The sequence below is a fragment of the Castor canadensis genome, chromosome 7 (assembly GCF_047511655.1).
Source record: "Castor canadensis chromosome 7, mCasCan1.hap1v2, whole genome shotgun sequence".
NCBI lineage: Eukaryota > Metazoa > Chordata > Mammalia > Rodentia > Castoridae > Castor > Castor canadensis.
Genome location: NC_133392.1, coordinates 157,661,824 through 157,679,229, shown reverse-complemented (window position 1 = coordinate 157,679,229; position 17,406 = coordinate 157,661,824). Strand labels below are relative to the sequence as shown.

Here is a 17,406-nt window from a genome sequence, read left to right as displayed (position 1 = left end):
CGTCATTGTAATCACAGAAGCCTAGTTTTATATCACCGCTTTATGGCCAGTAGACTTTAATTTGTCAGTCAACAACTTAGGAAAACTATTTGCATCTTTAAACTTCCTGTTGGGAGTTTTCTTCTCACAGTCAGTTTCTTATATATCACCAGCTGTTGCCCAGATCCCAGCCATACCTAAGCCGGAAATACCAGCACATGGACGGTCCACAGATGCTGAAGGAGGAGGCCCTGCACGGACCCTGTCCACCGCCGCACTGAGCTTGGGGTCAGGCATAAGCCAGCGCAGTTACAGCAGCACCATTGTCTATGCCCCCCCAGAGTCAGGTACCACCTTTACCTTTCACTGAGAACACGAACCATTAAGACTGCTTGCATAGTTCTAACTTCTGAATTATAAAAATGTTTTCCTCTCTTTAACTCACTTTCATTGGTTACATATTTAGACCGTTTCTTAGTTGTTTGGTGTGTATACGGAACTGAGAATGTTACCTCGGCAGGAGTGGGGATGCCCTCAGTAGCTTTAGTCATTATTGGTGCAGTTCTTGATGGGGCTGCATGAGGTCATTTTGTTGTTGACCTTTAAAGAAGGTGTGCTTGTGTCTGGATCTCTCACACATATATTCACGTTTTTGTATTGATCTGATAACAGTGATTCAATGATCTGATATAAAGAGAGAGTATACAACTCTCTTCCAAAGGGGAGACATGGCTCAAGTGGTAGAACACCTGCTTAGCAAGTGTGAGGCCCTGAGTTCAAACCCCAGTACTGCCAAAACAAAAGCCTAAACAAAGAAACAACCAAAACCCAACTCTTTCTTTACTTGTAGTAGTCTCGTCTTACTTTCCTTTTTATTTTTTCCTACGTAGCAGTGCAGTGGATGAAATGGTGACACATCTGTTAAACGGGGTTTTCGGATCCCTCTTCAGTGGTAAATTGGCCATGTGCATTGAGGAATTACTATGGCCCCTCTGTCCTTAGTTCCTGATAGTCTTTATTAACTCATTCCATCCTCCCAGCATCCTTATGAAGTGGAGTGTTGACTGGAGGATTGTGGATTGGTAGGGAAAGACCAGCGACAGCCACTTGGAGATTAGATTATGTTTCTGATTAGCCAAACATAATTTTATTGGGGGTGAGCCAGGACCAGGACAGGAGCATGTACACCTTGTGTGTTTTGAGAGAGTCTCACTATGTAGCCCAGACTGTCCTCGAAACTTTGATCCTCCTGGCTCTGCCTCCCAATTGCTACAGTTACAGATGAGTACCGCCATGTGTGGCTCCGATGCCCATTTTTAATATGTGTTTTGACAGTGTTCTGAGCTCCTATAAGGCACGTAGCTGCCTAGAAAGCAGCCATGCAAGGGAGAAAGAGGGTTTCAGCCATTAAGGAAAGCCATGCCATATGTTTTCATACTCTGCTCTTATATTATCACTTTGAAAGAATCTGCACTAGAAACTAATGCTTTAACTTAAGGAAGTACCTAACTGATAATAGTTTCTCCTGACCTTAAACCAGTTTCAGCATCTGCAAATCCACACTTTATTCACAGTGCAAATGTTCTTAAACTGTGTGCTACCCTGTGTCTTGCTTTTAGAAAGCCCATATTCCTGACACTAACAATGAAATTGAGTCTGAAGGCCATTGTCACAAATGCGTTTCCTTGCAGACTATCATTTTCATTATATATGTGGAATAACTAAGACACAACAGGTGAAGTGACTTAATTTGCCCAGAATCAACAGCCATGAGTGGCTGAGTAGGGAATCAAAATAATTTCTACGAACCATTGACTGTCTGTAGCAGGGACTGATTAAGATGGAAAATGAGATACAAAGATTAACTTAAAAGCCAATCCATACACTTAGGTGAATTTTTTTTAAATTACCCCAGTTCTGAGCTGGGACATGGCTCGAGGGGTAGAGCACCTGCCTAGCAAGCACAGGGCTCTGAGTTCAAACTCCAGTGCAAAAAAAGAACCCAGTCCCAAAAACAGGCAGGAAAGGAGGAATAGAGCAACCAAAAAAAAACAAAAGGAACAAACCAAACACATAATAAAATAATAGCTCTAAGTCCAACTATATTGACAATGCCCTAAAATGAACTAAATACTGCCAATAAGGCAAGGAGTGTTGGAACAGATACCTCCCTTGTGGTGTCTGCGGCATATAATTTAATACAGATTCATGAATGGATTGAGAATGGATGGGAAAAGATGCGCAGCTTAAACAGTCAGCATTAGAAGGCGGGGTGCTTCTATTAATATGGGTAAAGAAGAGCTCAAGACAGTCTGGCCAGAGACATTTCATAATGTTAAATGGTCAAAGCTGGAGGTGTGGCTCTAGTGGCTGAGTACCTGCCTAGCTTAATGTTAAAGCCATCAAGTGAACCCACCAGAAAGACCTAACAGTCATGAGTGTGTATTCACTATTAGTAGAGCTTGTAAAGATAGGAAGCAAAAATGGAAAGAGTCCAAGAGAGAAATAGGAACTGGGAATGCAGCTCAGAAGTAGAGTGTTTGGTTAAGCACTCCTGAGGCCCTGGATTCAATCCCCAGCACAGAGGTAGAGGGGCAGACAGGTGAAGACAAAGAAGGAAAGAGACTTTCCATAGTCTTGGTTGGGAAATTGAATACACTTTCTCTGTTGATAAAACATCTGAACAAAAAAAGTCAGTGAAGAAATGATGGGCTGAACCACACTGTCAGCCACTTTAATCTAACTGATCTCCAGAGAGCATGATACTCAGCAACACAGAATGATCACTGGCGCAAAATTTGTTGGCTGTAATATAAGCCTCAAATTTAAAGGAAATGATGATAGATAAAATGTGCTTTCTGGCTAAGTGAATTAAATTTAAAAATCAGTAATAAGGCATTTAAAAACCAAACATTTAGGAAGTAAACACATTTCTAAATAATCCATGGTTCAAAGATATCACAAGGGAAATTTTTTAAATATTTCTAAGTCCATAATAATAAAACTACAGCACACTAAAATTTGTGTGATACAGCTAAAACAGGGCTTATAAGGAAATTAATAGCCTTAAATGCTAATATTAGAGAAGAAATATCTGAAATCAGTGATGTAAAGTTCCAGTTTAAGAAGCAAAAGTAAAACCAAGATGGAAAGAAGGAAATAATAAAGATAAAGGCAGAAGTCAACAAAATAGAAAACAGGTAATAGAGAAGATTAAAACTAAAAGTTGGTTCTTTAAAAAGAACAAAATTAAAACCTGTATGCCATAGGACATCTATGATCTTACATAGAGTAAGTCTCAAAGTCAGTGTAAGTCCTCCAGCTTGGTATTTTTCAAGATTATTTTGAATATGCTAGTCTTTTGTCCATACAAATTGTAGACTCAGTTTCTCTTTTTTGTTCTTATGGTTGTATTTTCCTGTTTATGTGCCTGGTGATTTTGATTGGACATCAAATATTGTGAGTGAGTGCCAATTTGTATTCCTGTGAATATCCTGGGCTGCATTTGCGACCCCGTTAAGTTACTTGGAAACAGACTGAGCCTTTCAGGGTTCGTTTTCAATTCAGAATTTACTGGGCAGGACCAGAGCAGTGTATGGTCAAGGCCTGAGTTTTTCCTGCTACTTTGTTCACTGCCACATGAATGACGAAGCTTTTTCCCCTGGCTGATGGGAGCAGGTACCACTCTGGGAGCTAGAGTTATCATTCCCTCTCTTTTTAAGGGGTTCTTTCCACACGTGGCTATACTGGCGAGTCTCTCCTGAATGCCCTGAGGGCTGTCCATGGCTCTTAAGAGTCCTTTCTCTGCTGCTGTCTCCTGTCTGCCACCCCCTGGAAATTGGCCACCAAGGTCTCAGCAGCTTCTCTGCTCTGTCGTCAATTCATGGAGTTCATCAGACTCCACCTGCCCCATTCCCACCCTGGAATCCCTCAGGCAGTAAGCTGGAGCAGACCGGGGGCGTACCTCATTTTCCATCTTCAGGGCTCACTCTCCTTTGTCACCCGAAGCTCAGGGCTTTGAAACCTACTATTTCCATATAGTTTTCCATTGTTTTCCCTGTGTCAGACAGGAAGGTCAGTCTGGTCCCTGCTGTTCTGTCTTGGCTAGAGCAGAAGTCCTCTGTCTGCCAGGGTAATTCAGACCAGCCAGAGCCCACTTGTGGAAGTGGCATGGGGTCAAACCCACCCAAGCTATCGGGATATTGCACAGCCCAGAAAGGTGGGTTGGGGACTGGAGGAACCCACCACAGTGAAATCTTTAGAAGAAGTAAGTTTTTAGAAGCAAAAAGTCCATGTACACACACTTGCAACTGTGGATTATCTATAAAATGGGTCCTATGCAGTGTGTGAATAGTATGAGAAAACTATGTAGGTAAAGTTCTCCTAGGGATACTGTTAAAAGGGAAAAAAGTGAGTTGCAGACTAGAGTACATGTGTGCCTTCTCGGTGAAAACAGGATCACCTAGAGGGAGGTGAGTCTTTCTTCACATCGTTTACACATGCATGAAGACTTGAGAGATGTATCAGAGGAATGGCTCCTATGGGTGTGAGTAATGCTGGGCAGATGGTGGGCAGGGATTGTGAGAATTTATTAAATGCCTTTTAATACTTGTTCATTTTTGAACCACATGAATATATTAACTATTTAAAAATAAATTCATTTGGATGCCAGTGGCCATGCCTGTAATCCAGCTACTCAGGAGGCATTGATCAGGAGGATTGCAGTTCAAAGCCAGTCCGGACAGTTTCCAGACCCAACACAGAAACAGAGCTGGAGGAGCGGCTCAACCGGTAGAGCACCTGCCTAGCAAGCCTGAGGGCCTGAGTTCAAACCCCAGTCCTGACAATAAATTAACTAATTAATTCAAAGACAAAATTTTTTTTAACTCATGGTCATAGAAAATCATTACAATAAAAGCAAGATTTAAGTAAGTGTGTAATTATTTACAGCTGTAAAGTGCATATCTATGTTTGATATTTGCACAAAAATATCAAGAAAAATAAGGAGGATTTTTGTATAAGACTGATGGAGTTTTTCTTCCATAAGTTATAATGCTGTTTATAAAAGTTTATGGAAAGCAGTTTAAAAAGTAAAGTCAAATACAAGTGATTAATGGGAATTTCAATTAAATCTCTTTCACCTCAGCAGAGGATGCCGTCACAGCATGTGAGCCCTGCACCCTAAAAACTCAACGAGCTCCTCTGACCACAGAAGAATTTAAACACGTAGGACTCACAGCGGCTGCTTTGTCAGCACACACGCAGAAAGAAGAACAGAATTACGTTGACAGGTTCCGGGAAAAGATCCTGGCATCACCCTACAGCTGCTATCTTCAGCAGGAACGCAAAAGCAAAGCAAAATACTCCTATATTCAAGGTAGGCACATTTATGAAAATATATTCTGTTTATCTAGGTAGCTGTGAAAAGTCATAAACAGATTCATTCGTCCTTCCACACACTAGTACAAAAATCCACGGGTGCTCGTGTTTCTCATAGAAAAGGCATAGCATCTGTACGTAACCTGTGCACACCTTCCCTTGTACTTTCACGAAGCTCTTCATTATTTATGATAGCTAATACAGTGTAAGTGTTTGTTATACTGTATTGTTCAGGAAATGACAAGGGGGAAGTCTATACACATTCAGTACTGACGCACATTCTTTTCCTGAATATCTTCAGTTGTGATTAGTTGACTCCTCAGCTGCAGAACCTGAGGATATGGAAGGCTGACTGTATCAGGAGAGAAGGAAGGAATAATAGGAGTTGTACTTGCAGGAAACTGACAGATGCTGAAATAAATTCCCATTAGTGATTTATCTAGGATCTTCACTAGTTCCTGGATCTGAGAAACTGTCTTTGTGAGAAACTGATTGACATGCTGAAATTAGTTCATTTTATAGTGCTGACTTTGATCTAGAATTTTGTTCATCACTTTAGAACTACTTTTTGCCATCTTTGTAATAGACGTAGTTAATATTGGCAAAGGTTTATTCCTTTGTAATCTACTTACTATTACCTATAAATAACACTCTCTTCTTTTTGGGTGTTTAATTTTCATACAATATGTCTCCATTTTTATCCTTTCAGGAAATTCTACTTCTAAGCAAACCAGATCAACTGGTTGCAAAAAAGGAAAACACAAACATAAGAAGCTGCCAGTGCCACTAGACACCCGCAGCTCTAGTGGTGATGTCTGTGCCCATGTCAGGGGACTCCTTCAGGATGTACAGCCGTGGGGCGCTTCTGCAGTCTCCTCCCCCCACGCCTTGGGCCTGGCCTTCCCATCTGCAGTGATGGCTCCCAGCCAGGTGCCTTACCTCCTCCAAGCTTTTCCCCTGCCAGCCATGACCCCTCTGGAAGGAGGAGACTCTGCAGCCTGGGGAGCTACACCTCAGCATCTGCCTTCATCCAGTATCCTGCAGACACTTCCAGCGCTTCCTTCTCCTCACATGGATACTTTCATGACCATTTTCCTGCCCAACCCCCCTATTTATCCTCTGTGGCCACCATCATTCTTTCCATATCCATTCTTGGGGGCCACAAACTCTTCTGAAATGCCACCCTCAGTACCAGCCCCAAATCTGGAACCACCTTCTTCATCCAGTAACCAAAGGAGAGTGGAGGAAAAATGGGAGGCACAAAGTGAAGAGCACCCATTTATTAATTCCAGGAGCAGCTCACCATTACAGTTGAACTTACTCCAGGAAGACACACCCCAATCATGTGACTCTCCAGAGCCAGTGAGAAGGGAGGTTTGCCCACACACTGAGTGCGTAAGTGATGCTGACTGTCAGCACATGTGGGAAGTAAAGGCATCCTCTCTTGGTAAAGCTCAGGGTCATGCATGTGGGCTTGCCACTGACAGCCCAGGTGGGCTGAGATTGGGACTAACAAGCCTTGCTCCGAGAAACAGTCTGTTTCCCCGGCTCCATGAAGGAACTTTCTATGTCCTGCTTCCTAGAGAAGTCCTTCCCAAAGTGCCATCTTTTAGATTTTCTATGTGAACTAGGTTTTCTCTGCCTTTCCAAATTTGATATCCAGATATTAAACTTAATATGTTCATTGCCTGTAAAGCATATTTTCTTACAACTGAGGTTTTATGGTCTGGTAAGAGGAGAACAAGCCATATGACAGGGTAGAAATTTAGCACTCAATTTTTTGGACATATTTGTAGGACAACAGGTGTGTGTAGAAGAGGTAGGAGCCACTTTTTGTTATTACAGAAAGTAGGCAATTTGTTATTTCATGCTTATATGTGTCATTTTTTAAAAAAATTGCCAGGTGCCAATGACTCATGCCTATAATCCTAGCTACTTGGGAGGCTGAGATCATGAGGATTGTGGTTCAAGGCCAGCCCACATAAACAGTTCTCGGGACCCCCAACTCCAAAATGACCAAAGCATCATGAACTGGAGACATGGCTCAGGCAGTAGAGCACCTGCTTTACATGTACGAAGCCCTGAGTTAAACCCAGTCTAACAAAAAAAGACCCTTTTTTGGGTCAATTTCTTTTGTCAAACTCTACCTAAAAAGGTATTCTCAGATTTATTTATGAGATTAAACTTTGGAGTCTGGTACTCTTAAGTGTAGAAATGAAGATGAGTGTGAATATTTACACAAGTTTTTCTTCCATCATCACTCAGTCTTCTGTATTAGATGTTCAAAAGAGTGATGATCCGAGTCCACAAACACATTTGCTTTTGCAAGCCTGGCATCAGTGTACTTGCTCAGTTTAGGGCAAGGCCTTGCATCACAGTGAACAAAGGCTGGGTTAGGGAGTAAGCCACTGGTTCAAATCTCAGCTCTGTCACTAGTTAGATGGGTTGGCTTAGAAGAGTATTTAACTTTTCTTTGCTTTTGTTTCCTACTAGAAAAGTGGAAAGCTGCATACCTCCGTAGCTTATCTGAGGATTAACTGTTGCGATGTTTATACAGAACCTCCCTAAAACTCTCAGAGAACTGGGACTTTGATCTGTCCACTGTTGTACTTCTGGAGTTTTGTACATGATGATTGGAACATGTAAAATTCAATATTTATTTGCCAAGTGACAAAAATAAAGCACAGACTTGCGTGATGCCTGGCATGTAGTAGATACTCAGAAAACAGTGGCACCTTTTCTAGCACACACAAAGAAACTGACCACATTCTTGGAGACAGGCTGAAAGTCTCTGCTTCTAAGTTATGTATGTGAATTTTATGCTGTTCAGCATGTGAACTTGAAGCTGCCCTTTATCTGATGTGTGGAGTGATAAAGTGCCTTTTCTTGTGATCTTCCTGTGCAGCGCTGTGTTGTAGACCACAGTGGCAATAGGAACAGTCTCTGTGCTACCGGAAAACTGCTCACTGCACCGCCGCACCACGAGCCTCCATGTGGGACTGCAGCCCCAGGTAGTGAACCAGGAAAACCAACTCCTCAGACTATTGCCAGGAGGTCACTGTGTCCAGATCATCTGGTTTGGGCACTGGTATAGAAATAAAGTGGTTTTTTTTTTTCCTTTATTCTTTTTGTAGGCTTTCTTGGGGGTAAATTTACATACGATAAAATTCACAATTTCAGGTGTTCAAAACAAGAATTCTGACACATAAGTATATTAGTGTAGCCATCACAGTCACCATGTAGAACGTTTCTATCACTCTAGAAAGTTCTTTGCTCCCTCTTTACAGTTAATTCCTGGCCCTGGTCCTCTGGGCTCCTGGCAACCCATTGATTTACTCTCTGCTACTTAGCTCTGCCTTTTCTGTAATCTCACATAAATTGAATGGCAGTATGCAGTCTTTTGTAGGATCCTCTCAGATACAGAGATGCTGTTGAGACTCACCCATCTGATCAGTAGTTTAGAATTACATTGGATGTTGGTTCCTGGATTGTTTCTGGTCTGAGCCTATGATCAGTAATGTTGCTATGAATATTTGAATATGGGTCTTTTTGTGGGTATATGTTTTCATTTTCCTTGGCTAAATAGCCAGGAATGAAGTTTTTAGGTCATGTGGTTAACTTTGTTAGAAACAGCTGAACTATTTGGGATAGCTGCTGGGCTGGTGGGGAGGAACACTGCCAGCTAGTTATCAGAGCCATTGGGCAATCAGGGTCCATGTGGTGCATCAGGTTTTAAAGGTGCTTTCTAATCTGCTGTTGCTGTTTTTAAAGGAAGCCGTGGTGGCAGCATATGTTTCAATAGTGAATATTCTTCAGAAATCTCCGAGAGTGGGCAGCAGTCTCAGGATGTACAGAAAAGAGAAGCTTTTCCCAGTTTAGCTGAAGAGTCCATCTGGAAAATGATAGAACAAACACCAGAGTGTGTTCTGATGACATACCAGCTACCTGAGAGGTAGGAAAGCACTTAAAAACCCGTTTTTTTACATTTTATGGTTTAGGGACTTAATACAAAATGATTTTTAAGTGTTTTAAACATACTTGTAGAACCATTTTTTTTCAAATTCGCTTATTGAAGTCAAGCAGCAAATGGTTTCTTTTTAAAGCAAGGATTACAGCGATGGATCCAGACAAAATGACCATGTTACTCATCACAAGATGAGTAAACAAAGGCAGGCTGCACAATGCGTGATGGCAAAGCTGAGGGAACTCTGTTTCTTCTGTATGCTTCATTAAAATGTTACACATTTGTTCTCCACCAAGAAAAAAAATGTCTGCTGTACGACCTTGACAAGGAAATGATTGATTGTTCTGTTTTCAGTGTGAAGGTCATATATTACCAGGCGATGTAAAGGATATTACCATCCAAAAAGAAATGCTATTCTTACATGACTTAAGAGAACCCTGCACCTTATTCAGGACTGTTATGGTTTTGTATGCTTGTTTTCAGGGCAAAAGAAATTGTACTAAAAGAAGACCTAGAAAAGTTGGAAAGCATGAGGCAACACCAGCCCCAGTTCTCTCACGGGCAAAAGAAGGAGCTCGCTGAGGTGCATTCTTGGATTCAGAGCCACACTATCCCTCAAGAAATACACATCCAAGTAAGCACAGAAATAATAACCATCACACTGACATATTTTGTGCCAGTGTTCTTAAAATAGGTAATACTTTTGCTTGATTCCACTGAAAATTTTAGTCCTCATAATTACCTCTTATGGTAGGTTATCCCTACTTTTCTGACAAACAACAAAGTAAAGCAGGCAGATGTTAAATAATTTGTATGAGGTTATGTAGTTCAGTGGATTTTTAACACAGGTCTTTTTGAATACCACCTTTTCTTCCACCAGTTGGTATGTTTTGTGTCAAAGAATAAAGGTGCCTACTTTGATGATTGACTGGAAAAGAGAGGTATGCAAGAGAATCATTTCAAATGCACATGTTTGAAAAGACTTAAAATTCAAAATTCACAACAGAGGGAGTATTCATACCTGGCAACACTTTAGTGGGGCCCGGACAGTCCCTTGTAGTAACAAAGTCTTCTCAGTGAGGTCACCTGTGAGCATCTTGAGCAACGAGGCTTTTGTTTACCAGTGTTCCAGCTGGTAGTGGTGGCTGTAGTAATGGTGGCTATGAGTACACTACCAATGAGATCTTCATCTAAGTGTGAAGCTGTGGAAGGGTGAAGAGGTAAGTTAAAAATTATAAGAAACCTCCAACTTTTCAAGTGTAAAACTTGTGAAAGAAAATTACAAGAGAATCAAGTTGGGTATTCAAAAAAGTATAAGGCTTATGAAGTAAGCAGGTGAAAATCTTCCTTACCACTTTAAAAATTTAATACACTTTTCTTAATTGTGGTATAATACAAAAGTTAACCTTCTTAACTATTTTAAGTATGCAGTTACAGTGCTGCTAATTGTACATTCGTATCATTGTGTAGCTGTCCGTCTCCTGAGCACTTTTTATCTTGGAAAAGGAAAACCTATACCCATTGCACAATAACTCCCCATTTCTCTTTTCCCCACTCGTTGCAACTGTCAGAGTATATCCTCCCTGTGAATTTGATTGCTCTAGGTACTCATATAAGTGGAACTATACACTGTTTGTCTTTTTTATAATTCACTCATATATCGAGACCCCTGCTCTTTTGGTTATTATTTATGTGATACAACCTTTTCATTCCTTTCACTTTCAGCCTATTTTTCTCTAGATCTAATGTGAGTCTTTGTAGACAGCAGATAATTAGATTGTGTTTTTTGTATTCTCTTTTTCAGTCTCTTTTGATTGAAAAGTTTATCCCATTTATACTTAATTACTCCTACGAAGGAATTGCCTTGTGCCATTTTGCTGTCTGTTGTCAATATGCCTTTAATGCTTTACTGTCCCTCATTTTTCTGAATTACTGTCTTTTGTGTTTAGTTGATTTTCTGCAGTGAAACGTTTTAATTTCCTGTTACATACGTCCCGTAGTTATTTTCTTTGTGGTAACAATGACAGTTATTTTTTATATCCTGATGTATCGCTCCAGTTTGAATTTTGAATTTTGAAGCTTAACTTCAAAAGCATAAGAAAACTCTGCTTCTACAGAGCTCCATTCCCATCTCCTTTTAGTTACTGATGTTACAAAGACCAAAAACAAATTAATAATTGTTTTTATGCATTAATCTCTTAAATTATGTAGAAAACAAAAAAATGGAATTATATGTCATTTTCAGAATAATGATAGCTTTCATAACTGCCCCTGACTTGCCTTTGCTGAGATCTTTATTTCTTCATATGGCTTCAAGTTACTGTCTGCTGTCCTTTCATTGCATACTGCAGGATCCTTCAGCACTTCTTACAGAGCAGGTCTGGTGGTATCCACTTCCTCAGTGTTCATTTATCTAGGAATATCTAATTTCTCCCTCACTTTTGAAGGAATTTTGCCAGATAAAGGATTCTTGGTTGAGAGGTGTTTTGTTTTGTTTCTTTAAGCACTTTGAGCAGAGCCCATTGCCCTCTGGCCTCCTGTTTCTGATGAGACAAATGCTATAATCTTGCATGTGATATGTCTCTTGCTGCTTTTGACTGTTCGTTATCATGTGGGCCTCTGAGTTCATCCTACTTGGACTTCCTTGAGCTTCTTAAACGTTTATTTTCACTAAATTTGTAGAATTTTCAGCTATTATTTCTTTGAAGACTCTCTTCCTTTCTGTCTATCTCCCCTCTTCTTGTTTGGCTCCCAGAATGCTTATGCTGGTCTTGAGGTGTTCAACATGCACATTAGCTCTGTTCACTTCCTCAGTCTTTCTCCTTTCTGCTCCTTAGACTTGACAGTTTCAGTTGTACTAGGCTCAAGTTCACTAGCCTTTCTTCTGCCTGCTCAAATCTGCCTTTGAATCCACTAGTAAATTTTTCATCTCAGCTTTGTCCTTTCCAGGTACAGAGCTTCTTTTGGTTTCTTTTTACATTTCCTGTTGCTTTACTCAGGGTTCCATTTTGCTCATACCTGTTTTCTTGGTTTTTCCGTATCTTCCTTTAGTTCTCTGAGCATCTTTAAGGTGAAGGAAGCTTGCTTAAAAGTCTTTGTCCAGCAAGTTTGCCATCTGGTCTTTCTCACACACCATTTGCTGGGGGTTTTTTTCCTGCTGAATGAGTTGTAATCTTTTGTTTCTCTGTGTGCCTTGTAATTTTTAGTTGAAGATTATATTTTAATCCAGTCACGTAGTGACTCTGGAAATCAGACTCTTCCCTTCTCAGGGTTTGCTGACTTTTGATTTGCCTTTTTTTTTTCTGTTTTGAGTTCTTTGTTGTTATAGACTGTGTCTTTGCTGAAAGTCAGCAGGAGGTATAAACTTAAGGATTTCTCAAGGCTTTTTAAAGTCTGCACCTTTCCCTGAACATGTGTGGCAGTTTTCCAAATTCCCCATATATGTGGTTGCTTTTGAATATCCTTTACTTTAAATGTCTGCCTCCCAAAAGTAGGTGAGAGAAAAATGAAGGTGGGTGTGAAGGTGGTTTAAATGCTAAACGTTTAAATCCCCTGGAAGTTATTCCAGCCTGACCTGAGGGAAAGGAGCTTGCAGCAGTGGGGTGAGGGGCACAACAATGGCTGTTGGCTTTTGTATCAGTCTGCACCTCCACAACCAGAAGCAACCTGCAGTCAGAACCTAGATCCACAATTTTGGGAGGACTGAGTCTTTATTGCCCAGTCCGCCTCTCATGAGCTGTTTGCAAGCTGCTTCAGGAACATACATATGTATGGCTGCTGCCCCCCACCCCTGCCTAAGTCCCCCAAATTAATCACTGTTAACTTTCTAAGCCCTCCCCTGAAGGTTGCAGACCTTTAAGTACACTCTAGAGTTCCAAAATAATTACATCAGACTGATTCTGTCAGCTCTAGGTGGGAGACAGATTCCCGACCTTCCTGCTGTATTGTAGCAAATCCTCTCCCTACCCCATTTTCAAAGAAAAGAATGAGTGTCTGCCATTTAAGAATGGTTAGATAAGGTCTTGCCAAAAAACAGATGCTTTAAGTGTCAATGTTTTTAAATACCATTTTTCTGGTTTTTTTAATAGAAGGAGATCTGAAGAACAGTAAGTTGGGGACTTAGAAATACGTTTCTTGGTCAGCCTTTGACTGATTTTCAGACTCTTCAGGTGACATTAACATCAAATAATTCACCTGCTTGTGTTCTCTTTTGGAGAGCTGTGTTGCCTGTGAAGACAGAAGTTTGGTTGATGACACTGCAGAGTCCCATGGGCAGCAGCCAGCAGAAGACATCAGTTGAACAACCCTGAAGATGTCCCTTCACACCGCTTCCAGGACATGGGGAACACAGACTTCTCTGTGTATCTCACTAAACCCCAGCTCTTAAAGACCATGAAGTCATCATCAGCATTAAGACTTTCCCTCCTTGCTTTAATAGACATTGTATATGGAATCTCCTTGTTTCTGATATATTGAAATTGTCAGTTAGACTCCTTTTCTAGTTTAGCAGTCTGCTAAAGAAATTTGATTGCCTCTAAAGAGGTTTGTGAATGACAAAACTATTTCAGATATTACCCCAAATAAATCATTACTAGAAGTATAGCTGCGGTGAGCCCCAAACCTTAGCCTCATTTATTGTGTCTTATTGTTACGTAAACCATTTTCCCCGTTAGAGTCCTTGAGGAAATCCTGCCTAGGGGTCATGTACTTCTCGTAATGGTTCCATAAGTTTCATACATTTGTCTCGGCTTTGTACAGCTTGGTGCTTCTGCCTCACAGTACATTGAAGTACGTTATCCATTAGTGGATCTGGAGATGCCTAGTTTTCAGGGTTGAATTTTGGCCTTCATTCTTCATTATACATTGCACATGTAATGTTAAACAAAAGAGCTTCTTGCTCAACCAACTTTTTCATGTTTTTGGTTTTAAAGTAATGATTGTAAAAACTTTCAAAAATTACACAAGGTAATATTGTTTTTATATGCTTATGTGTTTAAATGTTGTTTTACCAAAACTAACACTTAACTCTTTCTTTTTATTAAATTTACACAAAAAGGTGTCTCCAGGCAGATCAGAGGTCTGATTCTGATTGGCACTGCCTTTTGTTTTCCTTTGCACAGGGTAAGTGTTTGGAGCTGCACAGGGAGAACAGTGGTGGAGGGAAGCCCACTGACGCTAGCCTTCGGGACTGCAGATTCCCCATGTGTCTGTGCGTTAGGCCACGCGCAGTTTGTGTCTTTCAAGAAGTGAGTGTGGTTGTTTACTTGACAAGTCCACTCACCCTCTGGTGCTCTTTTGAGAAGTCTACAATTCCTTCTTAAAGTGGGAATGATCTGTGATGTTCACACCCATCAGATCAGAAAACAGAAACAGAAGAAAGTGATGGTTACAGTAACCTTTCATTTTTTTATATAACTCATTTTTCTTCTCATTTGTTTTGTTTTAGGAAAACACTTCTTTCTCTTTTGAATTGAAGTTTTATAGCTTTTTATAAATGCATCCTCACAATTAGGAGAATTGGCCTTTTTATCCACGGTGACTGCTAGACCTGATTCTCCAACTCTGTAGCTCAGATTTTGTTTCTGAAGTAGTAATTTTATGGTCAGTAATTCTATCTTAAGGTGTCAAAAACATTTTCAAATGCTGCCTTGACATTTCTTGGAATTTTCTAGTATTAAGCAGTTCCACTCAGATCTTCCTGATTTATGCATAGAGATCTCTCATATTCTACTCCATCTTGATAGTTAAGTGATTTCTGAGGCCTTTCTTTATTGGTCAAGTTGTGTGGTATTTTTCTATACACAAAAAATTAATCAGCTTGTGTATTATACACCGTGAGCTTCTTAGTGACAAGGTCTTTAGTTTGTGTGAGTCAGAAAGCCTTACTCAACGCTCTCGGGACTGTACTAATTCATGCATGCATATTTTAAGCCTGTGCTCTCTACTAATAAGCTCTTCTTTCCCACTGCTCTGGACGATTGCTATTTCTTTGCCTTAGTACACATTTTATGAAGTGTGTATTGTGCTAGGCTTGATTCGGAACTGGTGCTTATAGACAGGTCTGTAAAACCATTTTTCAGGTCTTCCTCCTTTGGTAGGAAGATGAGCCAGTGCAGTTAGAGATTGTTCTGCTGCTGGGCAAGGGGCTTCAGCAGTAACCGCCGCCCCCCCAGGGGGGCCTTACCCAACAAAAACTCACACCCACCTTTTTATTAATGACCATCAAAACTGGTAATAAAAGTGTATATGATGATAGGCCTCATTGTTTACATCAGTATTATCTAAAAAGCTTTATTTTCTTGGGGCAGAGGTCAAGATTTATGAAAAGTGATGCTGTATGAGTAGAATTAAGTAAAACTTCATTATAATTCACAAGGTAAATTTAATCCAAATTGGAAATTCAGCTGAATTTATAACTAACTGAATTTACTTATTTTTAATGTTTAATATTCTAATTGGGTATCTTTTTAAAGTAACTACAATAAACAGTGTACATATAAGACCTGAGAGTTTTCTTGCATTTTATCAGTAAGCCTTTGTCTTCAGTGTGATTCCAACCAGTTACAGCTGTCAGGCTCCACTGAGGTCCTCATGTCAGGTCAGTATGCCCCTTCATGATGCTGTGCTTACGTCCACGTGGTCATCTGAGTGTCAGATCCTGTGGTGTGGGAGATTCAGGCCTTTGCCAGTTTGTCATGATGTTTAAACCTCACTTCAGCACTAAAGAATTCATTCGGTCCTGAATGTGAATGCGTGCAGAGTGCATGAGTGTGTGTGTGTGTAGTTAATACTTGACTAATTTTAATGCCAATTTAGTGAATTCAGGTATCAGGATTACTCTTAGAGATTCTGTAGGGTCAGCCCGTATTTTACAAAACCTGACTGTAACTTGGCAACAATAAAATCTAGAAATTAAAACATGGAACAAGATCCTGAAGCCAACAGGGCTTTTAAATTTTACACCTTTGAAATTGTGTGCATCTTTCTGTAACAAGTATCACAATAGCAAGAAGAAAACTGGCTCAGCATTTGTGTGGGGTGCTTGGCGGGCCTGGTCTAAGAGCCTCACATACACGGTCTCACTTTGTCCTCACAACTGCCCATGAAACCAGCCTTTTACCCTCACTTGAAAGAGGACACAGAGGCAGGTGCCACGTAACTTGTTGACTACAGCTGGTCTGTGGCAGTAGCGGGATTCCCGTGTAGCGATCTGGCTACAGGGATATGAGGTAATTGCCCAGTATCACTAAAACAGGAGGAAATTTGGAGTTTTATACACTGGAAGCTCACTTGTAACCTTTTTCTGTGACATCAGAGAACTAATGTTAGTTTGATTTTGGTAATGGGAGAGACCACAGGCTTCTCGTAGCTGCATTTGATGTCACCATGTTTCTGCTCTTAATTTTAAAATGTCTTTCCCAACAGATTTGTCCCTGATGTCTTAAATCAAGAAAGCTTTCTGAAACCTGTACTCTGTAAGGGACTGGTGGTGTTTGCTGCCAAGCCCAGGACCAGTTGTGTGGTGCTTCAGGGTTGATGCAGACCTGGCACTGTGTGAGGTGGAATGACAGAGCCCAAACAGGAAAGCTCCTCCTGAAACTTCACTGCCCCACAGGTAGCTCTGTGCTCACTGTCAGGGGTCTGTACACCTATAGATGCACTGTGAACAAAAGTTAGCATTTATACCCATTTAGTTTTTACAGACAAGTAACCGGGCCGTTTCCTCCAGTTTTAAACCCTGCCTCAGCCCCTCTAGAACCATTAAGGTATTTTATTCTGGAGTAGGTGAGTTTTGATACGTGAGTTCACAGGAACTTCAGCAAACAAGTCCCCGTGTTAGAAGTGGGACTTCCAAGTGTTCTGCACCGTGGCGGCTGTGAGAATCAAAGTCAGGTCTTTTCTATCAAAGGAGTTAATGTATAGGTACTGGCTAACCTCCCCGAATTACTGCCTATGTGCTTTGTGAAAGGTTGCTTGACCCTGCAAGGTTCTTGTGAACAGACAAAAGAGCTGTTTAGTGCTAGATGTCCTAATCTCAAACTGCTTGATGAGTAAATGTCAGCCCCCATCCCCGATCATCAGGG

General features: G+C 40.7%; 1 protein-coding gene across 5 annotated transcripts in view; it reads left to right on the top strand.

The window, feature by feature from the left end:
* Positions 1-15,824, top strand: part of Per3 (period circadian regulator 3) — a 41,673-nt gene extending 25,849 nt beyond the window's left edge. For 3 of the 5 annotated variants that reach the window (XM_074081445.1, XM_020184099.2, XM_074081448.1), the window contains 7 exons: positions 153-326; positions 5,126-5,356; positions 6,068-6,753; positions 8,264-8,369; positions 9,130-9,310; positions 9,806-9,956; positions 13,539-15,824. In XM_074081445.1, the coding sequence (XP_073937546.1) occupies positions 153-326; positions 5,126-5,356; positions 6,068-6,753; positions 8,264-8,369; positions 9,130-9,310; positions 9,806-9,956; positions 13,539-13,622 (1,613 nt within the window). In that variant the 3' untranslated portion in view covers positions 13,623-15,824. Of the gene's footprint in view, positions 1-152; positions 327-5,125; positions 5,357-6,067; positions 6,754-7,851; positions 8,165-8,263; positions 8,370-9,129; positions 9,311-9,805; positions 9,957-13,538 lie in introns of those variants that run through there. The other 2 variants (XM_074081447.1, XR_012450136.1) reach the window with 2 other exon arrangements.
* The last annotated feature ends 1,582 nt before the right edge of the window (positions 15,825-17,406 follow it).